This window comes from Branchiostoma belcheri, unplaced genomic scaffold (assembly GCF_001625305.1).
Source record: "Branchiostoma belcheri isolate BF01 breed outbred unplaced genomic scaffold, Haploidv18h27 scaffold15, whole genome shotgun sequence".
NCBI classification, from domain to species: Eukaryota; Metazoa; Chordata; class Leptocardii; order Amphioxiformes; family Branchiostomatidae; genus Branchiostoma; species Branchiostoma belcheri.
This window is the reverse complement of record NW_017802935.1, coordinates 3,294,780-3,306,890: the sequence shown is the minus strand read 5'-3', so window position 1 is coordinate 3,306,890 and position 12,111 is coordinate 3,294,780. Positions and strand designations below refer to the sequence as shown.

The 12,111-nt window shown below is 40.8% G+C and overlaps 2 protein-coding genes across 5 annotated transcripts in view; one reads left to right on the top strand and one right to left on the bottom strand.

The window, feature by feature from the left end:
* Positions 1-134: 134 nt before the first annotated feature.
* On the top strand, positions 135-4,082 carry LOC109465327 (alpha-N-acetylneuraminide alpha-2,8-sialyltransferase-like). Of its 3 annotated transcripts, none has more exons than XM_019762537.1 (6): positions 135-442; positions 651-789; positions 1,130-1,242; positions 1,794-1,886; positions 3,127-3,383; positions 3,772-4,082. In XM_019762537.1, the coding sequence occupies exons 1-6, from the start codon at positions 333-335 to the stop codon at positions 3,999-4,001; spliced, it is 942 nt and encodes a 313-aa protein (XP_019618096.1). In that variant the 5' UTR covers positions 135-332; the 3' UTR covers positions 4,002-4,082. The 3 variants fall into 3 exon arrangements, with proteins under 3 accessions (XP_019618096.1, XP_019618095.1, XP_019618097.1); XM_019762536.1 differs by having other exon boundaries at positions 1,127-1,242; XM_019762538.1 differs by lacking the exon at positions 1,794-1,886 and having other exon boundaries at positions 1,127-1,242.
* Positions 4,083-7,127: 3,045 nt separating this feature from the next.
* LOC109465317 overlaps positions 7,128-12,111 on the bottom strand; it is a 78,733-nt gene continuing 73,749 nt past the window's right edge. For both annotated transcript variants that reach the window (XM_019762524.1, XM_019762525.1), the window contains 2 exons: positions 9,831-9,952; positions 7,128-9,588 (listed from right to left, as the gene is read on the bottom strand). In XM_019762524.1, coding sequence (XP_019618083.1) covers positions 9,232-9,588; positions 9,831-9,952 — 479 coding nt within the window. In that variant the 3' untranslated portion in view covers positions 7,128-9,231. The remainder of the gene's footprint in view (positions 9,589-9,830; positions 9,953-12,111) is intronic.

The following is a 12,111-nucleotide window of genomic DNA, read 5'->3' as shown; positions in this document are numbered from 1 at the left end:
AATTTGAGAACAGAACGTCAGCTACGTTGGAGAGGTTACCAGATTCAGATGCACGAAAATCCAATAAGTCAAATATCAACGACAAAAGGGCAAAATCTAGTCATAAAACTTCTTTAAAAAGATCATCAGAAAAAGTTGCTGAAAAGTTTGACTCATGGAGAAAATCAATCATTGCAAAAAAGACAGTAACACTGAAAAACAACACTATTGACGGCACTAGAGGAATAAATGACACGATATCCAGAGGTATTAAAAAAGCAAATACAGAGAAGAAACAGAAACATGAAAAGCAAAAACGAAAGTCTTCATCTCAACGAAAGAAGAGAACTGACATGACGGAAGAGGACAAAAAGAGGATCAAACAGGGGAAGGAACTGAACAGCCTTTTTGCAGACGTTGATTCCAATTGGAAATTCAACCCTAAGTCATTAGCTGACTTCCGGTGAGTCCTGAAAAGTCTGTAGTTAAAAGTGTGAAACTGATAATAAGCTTAGCAAGTATTTTTCATACACAACGTTTATCATATGAATCATCATTTTGAATGATAAAAAAATTGATAACAGTAGTGACATCATGGATATTACAAAAATTTTAATCATTATGAGTTAAATAGTTGAATCTGTAACCCTACTGTTATTGGTTATCCAAAGGAAGCAGCTGGCAATCTTGCACACTGCGGCGAACTTCACCTTGACGAAACAGAACGCGCCGCTCAATTCATGGATCACGTACGCCACCTTGCGAGGCACACGTGAAGTGACGACAGAACTACACCGCAAATTACCTGAGGTATGCAAGAAGGCGCCCTCCACGTCGTTAAAACTGCAGATATCTTGAAAACTAGGGTGTCGAGACTCGAGAGAATGACTATACAGATAAACACTGTGCAAGTTGTAGTTTTAATCCAGAATTTAAAACATAAGACTTTTCAGATATCGAAGTAAAGCCTTGCCCCCCCTCCCCACCAAACCTTGAGTAGTACCGTAGTGAACATGTCATGTCTGATCTAGTACAAGCAAGCACAAACCTTTGTTACTAAAGGTACAACATGCAAAACGTGCAGTTCATGTGTTTAGTGAACAAATATGAAGACCGTACCTTCCTATTTGTCCTGCCATATCGGTAGAAGCCGCCAGAGTTCCAGACGGGACGGTTCAGGAACTGCAGTGTTGTCGGAAGTAGCGGCATCCTGACCGGAAGTGGGTGTGGAACTCAGATAGACTCCACGGAGTTTGTAATCAGGTAAACATAAATAACGTTAACAAAACAATAAGAGTTAAAATGATTTGATAAATGTGGGACAAAAAAGTGTCTGTAAATTTCTTCTTTTGCCTTGGTGCCTTTTCAACCCATGCTAATTAGATTATAATCTCCAAGCAGATGTTGCGGTGGCGACAAAAGACAGTTTAAAATTGGCCAAGCTGTATCCATTGGGCAGACTGTAACCATTTGCCACCTATAATTTGAGTGGCAAATGGATACAGTCTGGCCAATTGGATACTATCTTTTGCGGCCACCTAAACATCTGCTTGGAGATTGATTTGATTATATGGCTGGCATTTTAAAACTGATGCGAGCGTGCGAAAAAAAAGTGGGCAAAAAAGTTACATTCCTTATGAAATCTAAGTAGTCAGGAGGATTGAATAAATGCATTCTACTAGCCTTATATACACATTTGCATTTCATTTGCCAGCCACCGTATTTGCTAAAAATACTTCTTCAACCTGACATTGTGTTCCTTCGAGTAGAAGTACTTAATAGACTGTAATGCTATTCTTGGCTATCTATCCCAGGTTTAACCTCCCACCCTTGGAGGAGGGCTATATCCCGGATGTAGGGTGTAAGGTTGATCTGGTGACCTGTAACCGTTACCGGCTGAAGATGCAGTAAGTTCGCATGTTTCACACATCGCGTTCATGAATACCGCAGAGAGATATACTTCTGGTGCTAGCTTAACCCCTGTCCTATTGTTTAGCATTGCAGATGATATGCGGGTGCCAACTGTGTTGGCCTCTTCTGTGTAAGGCCATGTTGATTGGATTATATGGATGACATCCACGCGCGCATGAATTTTCGGCCGTTTCTAAAAAAAAAAATTTAACCATACTGTAAATCGTACAAAAAAAGTTCCAGAATGAGCAAAGATGTACCGTAAGTTGCAAAAAATTAAAAACCATACCAATGTCGTAGAATGCCAAAATCAAACGAAAAAAGACGAAAATTTAAAGAAATGAATTTGAATAGTAGATTATTCGCCAAACCATATTCTGCCTCATTTGTTCAACCGTCATGACCACGTAGATTTCATAATTTTTTTGTGCACAACTTTTTTTATTCGCACGCACGCATCAGTTTTGGGGTTCCCAGAGTAGAAAATGTCATCCATACAATCAAATCAACATGGCCTAACGCCAACTCGAAGTTCCGCTGGGTACTCTGAGAGTAAGACCGCCGCAAGAATAGGGGGAATCTTAAGGTATCTACTACCTCAGCACCGGTAATTCCCGACGTTGCACCATCCAGGTGTTCCAGACTTTCTTGAGAATTCGAAGGCCCTGATGTTTCTAATTCTGAAATGTGGGGATCTTTATTAGGGTATATATAGCCGGCAAAATTATGACACGGGACGTATGTGCATGCATAAGCAACGGACAGGCGCAAAAAGTCTACATCAATGTATAGGAATTTACCGCTAAATGAATACATGGTAAAACCTTGATGGTGGGATCTCATTTGCACCGCGCAGGTCGCCCAGGTTGGTAAGGTATTGACTACAAATGAAGATTTAAACCGTCAGCTGAAGGCGTTTGGCACCATGTGTCACATCAAGGCGAACTGTGATCACTCCCAAAGGATGGTCTTAAAATATCACCGTCTGTCATGTTTAACACATGTTGCCAGTCTATTCCTAAGGCAATATTTGTCTCGGAACATCTCCATATTTTGATAGAGACATGTGCATTTAGACATTGCTTTTCCTTACTCAAGGAAACAGTTACTCAGTAACTGGATAGTTTTTCAAAATCTATCCAGTTGCTTGAGTAATTGTTTTCTTGAGTATCTCATTAGTATTGGATGTCTTGAACCTTAATTTGCGTATTGCTTTTCCTTGTTTTTGTGTTGCAGATTCGAATACCTCGTGAGTGAAGCCAACAAGAAAAAGTTCATCGACTTTCTGAGCAGCAACTATCCCAAACTGTCGTACATCTGGCTGTTTCCGTTCTCCTTTCCGGGAAAGACGGTTGATAACGTCACGCACGTTGTTGACGTATTGAGAGAGCACAACTCATCTGTTCAGGCCGTGTTCAGCAACCCGAGACACATGTTCGACAGCAAGGTCTTCTGGGAACACCAGGGGGTGAACGAAAGCACTCTGACGTCAGGTACTCATGAAAATTACATGTTTTTGGGGCGATCCGTACTTTTTAATTTGAGACTCGTGACTTTCACATACTAGTATTTCTATACAGGGTGTATTAACGTTATAATATGAGCCCGCTAACGGTACACTTACAAAAATCATATGAAGATTTAAAACGCTACAAGCGTGCACGAAAATACCGTAACAACCTTTCGGTTACTCCTCTAGATCTGACCCTTCTCGATTTGAAATAACCCGAAGCCTATAGGTCACGCGGAAGTGTGACGTCAGCAACGGGTCAAAGGTGCCTGGCAACCAGTGTCGACCCCCGTCTCGGTTCAGGAATCACGTCTCGGGCTGGAGATTTATCATGATCTTTACCACCTTGTTTTTCTCCTTGAATTTTAAAGGGATGAACCTGATCACTTTGGCCTTGGACGTGTGTGAAGAGCTTCACGTTTACGGCTTCTGGCCCTGGTTGGTCAACAGGAGAGGTCAAGAGGTCAACTATCACTACGGGGATGCCGGGAAATCTGTAGCGGGGCTTCTCCAACCTAACCACAACATGCCTGATGAATTCTCCAGGCTGCTACAGCTCTATAAACATGGCGTCCTGAGACTGGTTACCACTACATGCTGATTTATCTCTTTTAAGGAGTCCAATGCAATCTCAGGGAAAAACGTATTCAGGTTAAGGGAATCTGTCAGATATTGACATTTACTGTATAACATTCAGGATCATACCAATATCAGATTAGTATATGAATTAAAGAATTCATTCATTCATTCATTAAGCCGAAATAAAGAATTTCCGTATGTATTTTTTCATGAGTGAAACACAAGATAATTACATGGCAACAGCCAATGTCGTTGAAAGACCACACGGTGAAATCAAATTATTCAACGTAGGGGATTAGTTTGTCAGTCTATATTGAAATTATGAACTTCACATCTCATTTCCACTGCAAATCAATGCTTTTGTAGTTGTTACAAGAATATGTATGTCTACAGGGCTAAAACATACAGTATTATGTATTAAAAAAATGTTTTATGTGGTACACTTTATCGATTTAGATACACATGTACTGAGGCATTGCCGTTATTTTTTGTGTTTTTTTAAAGCTGAAGTAGCTATAGGCTCTCCCTTTTGCAGTAGATATCAGATAATACCGTAGTTCACTGTATTGTTTTGGATATACATGTACCTGTACTGAAGTATTGCCGAGAAATGGTAAAATGACGTGGCTGACGTTCTGAAGCTACCTGTGCGTGCAGGTAATTTGTCAAACTGCGGAATGCTGACACGACTGTGGGCTGATGCCACAGCAGATATAACCAGTGTGGAAGGATGTAATCCTGTACGGTCAACTATGTCGAATATTTCATGGACTCATGCTTCAAAAACGGATATAAAGTACAAGACTGCGTTATCTACGGTAAAAGGGAGAGCCTATAGCTTGAGGTACAAGTTTTATCGTCTGCAAACATATGTTTATCTTGTACATCTAGCGTCAAAACCAACATGGCGTCCTTCACACGACACTTAGCAAGTCCCATGTGTCCCGTATGTAGTGATCATGACGTATTCGTTTGCGGAGTGAAGATGGCGGTTCCTGGGTTTAGCTTGTGCGGTCTAACATTTCTACGGGATTGTGTGGATTGCGTTAAACGGTTCCACTGCAAGGAACAGTCAATCCGTGGATTCTTGTGAATGTCTTGGAGTTTGTTCAAAATACCATGACAATCAGGCTAACAGTTGTATCAGAAGAAACATGAGCAGTTGACATGATAAGGGTTGAAGTATACTAGCTTCAGATACTACGTTTATAAACGGTACGTTATCTTTTTAAGTACCAGCAAAAATTACCGTTTTCAGGTTAACAGTACTGCGCGATTTCTGTGCTGTATTTTCTGCCATTTTTCACGGTTTTTCAAATGTCAACGACTTTGCTATTTCACCCATTTTCCCCAATATTTTTATTACATTCAACGTCCAGCTTCAGAAAATAATCTCTAAGATGAAGAACCATTTAAGAGACGAACCCTGTGCACCAATCTGTCTCTTTAATCCCGTATTCTTTAGCCGGATTAAGGAATCATGTTTGAGGAATGATAGAGTAAGCTCTTCCTCCGTCCAGAAAGGGCGCTACATAAAGTACATGCATTAGTAACAGAAATGCGTTTCACTGCTCGCTGTTTTCCGGTCCACGCATATGTCTAGATCGGGTGGAAATCCTTTACCTTTCGGCTATTGTCATTCCTCTTGCAGTGCACTCTCTATCTTACGGTTAATACATTCTACTCACTGTGCAGTTATCGCATTCTGTATCTCACATGTTTTGGGGGTATCCTGAAAATACGACATGACTATGACAAGATAAATACGCCGTTTACAACGGTACAATAAATATCTGTCAGCTAGCTTTAAATGACTGCCAGCGAGTTAATCAATCTATTTCACTCGTTCAATATGAATGCTTTTATTTAGATTATTAAGACGGGTTATCACTGAATAAAAGCCGTACGTTAAATTCTTACATATAGTATATAATATCGTGGGCACTCACGGTGTATAAAATTTACGGTGTGTGTCATGTGTTAAGGGTTCATCTTGAAACTAAAAGCCCGTAGTGTCCTCAGGAGATAACACTACACGTCGCGGCATTCACCACGACAAATCCGCGGTAAAAGGGCAAACCTTAAGCGGCACCATAAATTTGAGGATTTCACTTAGGTACGTTACTTGTCTTAAGGGCCTCTTATCAATCAAGGGTGTGTACGTGTCTTAACGGAGATGTGCACCGCAGTCAAAGTATGATGCATTCCAAAATGTATCATTCCAAAACATGATTTGGAATGCAAATGGCACCACATATGCATTCCATAACGAATTCCATTCCAAAACATGATTTGGGAATAACACGAAGTGGAATCTGTATTTCAAAACGCTATTAAAAACATGTTTGGAATAACACATTTTGGAATTCAACAGTAATTCGACCTGTGTTACAGACGAATAGATTTATATATACTAGTACTGCGTAAATTGTCACGATGATTGGAAAATACGTGTATTTATGTATACGGCTATGGGATTGATATTCATTATTGTTATCATATACCATAACTCCTTACCTCACGTGGATTTTGTTTGTTATAAATTTCCGTACTGCTCTAGTGTTGATGTAAACGTATCACATCTAACCAAGCTCGTCGCTAATACATGCAGTTTACATGAAGGGGGACTGTTGTGTAGAATTCAATTCAGAATGCATATAAGATACCCCAACAGATACTCGCAAACGAGTACTTTGAATAGACCACGTTAAATATCGCATGGCATTAAAACTATCTATATACAATAAGGCAACAATTACCTTCCAACGTTTCGGTAGTCCGTCTGTTACCTTGCTTGAGGCAATGATGACTGGAGCTTCTGGCCACAAGACGATGTCACTAGGTCTATTGTTTTACAGACAGGTGTGTGACAGTGCATTCCTTAAGTGTATAGGCTAAATGCCTCATTTGCATACATATAAGAAGTCTTAGTGGGTAATAGGTTAAGGTTCATCATACTAACACAATAACGACGCAATAGACTTCCTACACGTTTGGAACAACTTTATTTCATAAAGCTTTACTTTGTTTTCCAACCTAGTCATCTAACTACGTTTTTCTATATCTTGAGAGATTGTTCTAGATAGAAAGCACCATTTCCACAAATCAGTGAAAATATTCTTATAATATATTATTGCTTACAGCCAGTGATACTTTATATTTTCAATCTTTAAATAGCGAAATTATATGCTTAGCGAGGACGTTTGCTAAAAGTAGAATTGTGCGAGAATATACAAAAGTATCCAATCACAAAGCTCGTTTCTTTAAGTATTTCACGTCCTAAAAGTGATCAACACTTTGTAATCTTGTAATATACAGACATTCAGACAGAAGTAGGCGATCTTGTATGTGTTCTAATTTGAGGACATTATAAAACAGTAAAGGGCACCTAACCATGTACGGCATATACCTCGTCACAATATAGAACGGAACTATATATTACTGGTACACTGTTCTTAAACAGGTCACAGTGGAAAGCATAGCAAATTTGTTAGTATAAAGGGATATCAAGCTCGTGTTTCCCCACTTTTTACCTGAAAAATGTCTTTTAAGAAACACATTCACGAAAAAGCCTGTTAGGCTAACTTCTTGTGTACACAGTGAGTACATTTTTACGTTAAAAGAAACGTGATAGAATTTTTACGTTTATTGTCGTTGCCAAAATTTCTTTTGTTACGATGTAATATACATTGAGATAATTATGAATTCGTGTTTTTGTTATGTATAGATCACAGCATTACAAATGGCTGATCAAAGATGAGGGAGGGGGGTATCACAGGTTAACATGTTACAAATATCGCCAGCAATATATTTGTCTTACCGACTACTTTCAAACTTTTCTTCTTGTTACCATAAAGTTTTTGCTATATAGATATATATTTTGTGGACTTAATAATTTTTTTCATTTTTATCTTTGTATCTTTGTGGACGTAATTTTTTTAGATTTTCATCTTTAGTTTAAGGGATGGGCACTACTGGTTTTGGACTACCACAGCAAGGGAAAGACACGTTCTCTCTATAATTTCACATACTATGTTAGTGACGTTGTTTGCTCAACAACAAGCAAATAGTATCTCAAATCAAGCCAGGACGACATTGTTAGTCAGGCGGCATCTTTTCCCAATAGACTCGTTTCGTGTCCTTCAGTAGCAAGCATTAATGGTTCGTCCCTTCCCAGGAGGCAGTGCGGTCGCGAGGGTCCTCAAAGCAAGCAGTACGCATGCGCGGTTATCGCCATGTTGGAAATTCCGGCTGAAAGTGAGGCTGGTAGAGGTAGTAGTAACAACCTGTTCGGATGTCCTCTTGTCCAATGGCATTCATCGTTAGTGATGCATCTTATGATAATTACTTTTGCAACACATAGCCTTCTTATCCAGAACTCCAAGTTCTAAGAAATAGCGTTTCCTTTCCCCATATAGCGTCGGCAACTTGTGAGCGCAGTTGCGCATACATCCATGCGGTTCACTCATTCGAAGTCCTGAGATGGTTAGCCCTTGTAACGTTCACATCCAATTCCTACCCTCACACTGCCTAAACGATCGTGCTATCGAAAGCGATTATTCCTAATAGTCGTGACTTTTAGCTTGCTCGCACAGGTCTATGCATTTTTCATTGAAACGTCTTTTCCAATGCTGCCTACATGTACGTAGCACACCATCCCTGATGATGCTCGCACTGGCAATAGGGTACCCATTTGATTCTCTGTACAGTCATGGTAAATTCCAGTACGTTCAATCAAAACCAGATTCAACGGCCAATAAGGTCCGCAGATCAAAGCTTGTAGAGATCCAACCGTCAGAGGGATTCTCCTTTGTCCAGCAGCTTGCCTCACGGCAACATGTTCTTGACATCTGACAACGAGATCCAACAAGATCAACAACAACAACAACGACGACGATGACATGTCATTGTCATCGCAGATTACAACGCCGTTACAGCGTTCGTTACAACGCCGAAAATCACGTCACAGAAGACATAGAGTCTACGCCATCTTCGACGTTTACCAGATGTGAATTTGCACGGCAACACGATACATCCGCTTCTATATTACAATCCATAGTCAATGGACTGGAATCCAATGTCTTATCCGTTTGTGTGCATGGCGCGGTGCCTGTGACAAATTTCATAGACAATCTGGTCACGATTTGTTCACGTTTTCCCCATTGCAAAACGACAGGGATGCTAACTTTTTTTTTACACACATTCGTCATCCAAAAGAGTTCAGACGGCAACTGAGAATCACCGCCTTATAGTCACAGTCTCGTTTCGTAATGGCTCGGGTTCAGGAGGCTTGGGTTGAGCTTCTGCATTTTTAAGGTCATGGCCTTTATAGTTTCGTCGTCGTCGAGATCTGTTTCCACGTATTCTACCCGCGAGCGCTCGGCAACCTTTTCCGAACATGTGGGTATAGGTGTTTGTGGTGGAGGTACTGGCGTTGTCGGAGTTTTGGGCTTGGGTGTTTCCTTGGCTGGTAACGTTGCAGAACCGGACATGGTCGCTGAGGTGGGGACCTTTGGGGGTTCTGGGATGACCGGTGTCTTCGGTTTTGGTAAAGTGGTCGGTTTGGGCAGTGTGGCGGAAGTCTCCTGGAGTTTTGTCTCCTCCTCTGCCTGCAAGAAATTGTTATGTAAAAATCACAACTATATATGCTTTGAGCGGACTGTAAAAAATCACCTTTGGCATTCTGATGTCAATGATGCAGATTGACAATTGATTGTTCTTCTCAACAATTTTAACTGTTCGCTGTTCCAAATGAGGCTAACTGTAAACTTGTACTGTATACGTCTTACATATGTCTTCTTTAAAACAATATATTTCATCCATACCATGGTATGGAGTGAAATATAATTACCTGAGCCTTTCTCTTGAGAGTGCCGACAGGTATGGTGCTGTACACGGTGACGTAACGGGACGACTTCATGTCATCGTCTGCAGAACACTGAGCGCCTCCTGTCTGGCCGCCGGAGAGGTGTCCTGGTTTGGAAATAATCATAGGACTGAACTTGTAATAGGAAAATTGATCAGTGATTTCACACATATTAACAAACGCCAACATACACATTGCATATGCATAATACAGAAATTGTTTTGAAAGTATAAGAGTTTTTGGCCTAATTTTTAGAGAAAATTCAACGATTGAACAATACATTGTGGAGACATTCTGATTCATCATGTCAATGTGACTATGATGATGAATATATTTTTCTCTTCACAACCCTGACCTTTCAAAGTTGGTCAAAGTTGGCACTTTTTAGACATAAAAAGGTCACGATTGACAGACACGAATAATGGCTTCCCATAGGCGTGACGCGACATCCCATATTTCAAGATAAGCCCCGCCCACCAACATGATTGATGGGTCATGTCCACCAATCAGCATTCATGATTCGATCTGTTCTGTAATGATTGATAGCTTCCTGCTCCTGGTAATGCTCTGGTTAGGATTCATGGCGACAATGGTACCGACGCTATCTTCTCTCGGATCGATTAGAAGGGAAAGGATCAATAGCAGGGGTTGAGCAAGTTTATCAGTCTATCCGCTGTGGTGCATGAAAGACTGATATTGAAATATCATCAAAGCCAGCGGAAGTTTTCACTTTGGGGACTGTCGTGTCCTTTTCAGGGACATCCGGAATGAGATGGAAAATATCGAGTCATCAGTTTTGTCTGCTTTGACATTGCAGCTTCATCTAAAAACAACATTGTGGGATTCCAAAATTTAAACAATGGAATATTACTTTTTTGGGGGATCCTGAGAAATATCAGGGGATGAATTGTTTTGCCTTTGTTGAAATTGTTGAAAGATGTTGCCATTCTTCATTTGATGTTAGAGGTACGAGGGGTGATCCGAAAGTTCTCGGCCTCACCTAGAAAATAAAGGTCAAACTCCAATTCTTTGGTATAACTGTATACTATGACGTCTTACATCACTGCCCACAAAAATGCAAATTTTTACATTCATTAATTAGCACGTGACGCCCTGTGAAAATGGGATGGGTGAGGGCAAAATCACAAAATGGCCGCACCAGAAGCGTGTGCTGTGATCAAGTGTAGCGATAAAAAGCTATGTCTCCTAGGGAAATCCATAAAGACATGATCAAGTCACTTGGTGATGACTCCCCTTCTTATTTAACCACAAAGAACTGGGTTGCTAGCTCTAAGCGCGTCAAGTAGAGCACAAAAGATGAACATATGTCAGGATGCCACAAATCAGCACCATGGACAATCCAGTTGAGGCCATCCATCACATGGTAGTAAATGACAGATGTGAGACTGTCCAACATGTAGCATGTTCTTTGGCCTGACTTGTAGTACAGTTCACAATGTTTTGTCGTACATCCTGGGGATGTGCAACCTGTCTGCATGATGGGTGCCTAGAATGTTGTCTGAACATCACAAGTTAAGCAGGCTGGGCATTTCAAGGAACGAATTCAGTCCATCAAGGCAACGTACTCAAACAATTTGTCACCCAATATGAGAGATGGGTTCACCACTTTCACTCCGAGTCAAAACAGCAGAGCAAATAGTTGATAAAGAATGGTTCCCAGCATCCCAAGCGAGTTTTACCCGTTGAAAAGGTTTTTGCCTCTGTTTTCTGGGACAGTGAGGGGGTAATCATTATTGACTACCTGCAAAAGGGTCAAACCATCAATGGAGTGTACTGTGCACCAGATTTGCGGTAGTTGAGGGCAACAATACAGAGAAAAGGGGAGAAAAGCTCTGAGTTGACGTGCTGACAATACACCTGTCCACACGGCACAGGGGTCAGTGGCAGCAGCAAACGAATGTGGCTTTGAAGTCTTACCCCACCCTTCCAATTCACCTGACCTAGCACCGTGGGCCTTCTACCTGTTTTCTAAACTGAAGTTCCACTTACGTGGTCAACGTTTTCATGGTGATGATGGCGTCATTGATGTGGTTTAGGCATTTTTAAGGGCTTCAGACGAAATATTCTTCCACAAGGGAAAGGAAAGCTGGAACATCGCTGGACCAAGTGCATTGAAGTTAGACGAGACTATGTTAAAAAATAGTGTAAGAAAATTTTTTCTGCCATCACGTTTTTTGGGAGAGGCCGAGAACTTTTGGATCACCCCTCGTATGATATATCACTGGTTATGTGAAGAAAAAGGTAT

Excerpts from the sequence above, each read along its gene's own strand:
- LOC109465327 (XM_019762536.1), top strand. The coding sequence starts at position 333 with ATGACGGAAGAGGACAAAAAGAGGATCAAACAGGGGAAGGAACTGAAC. Across the intron at positions 1,243-1,793 it reads TCCACGGAGTTTGTAATCAG|GTTTAACCTCCCACCCTTGG; the intron begins GTAAACATAAAT and ends TATCTATCCCAG. Across the intron at positions 3,384-3,771 it reads CGAAAGCACTCTGACGTCAG|GGATGAACCTGATCACTTTG; the intron begins GTACTCATGAAA and ends TGAATTTTAAAG.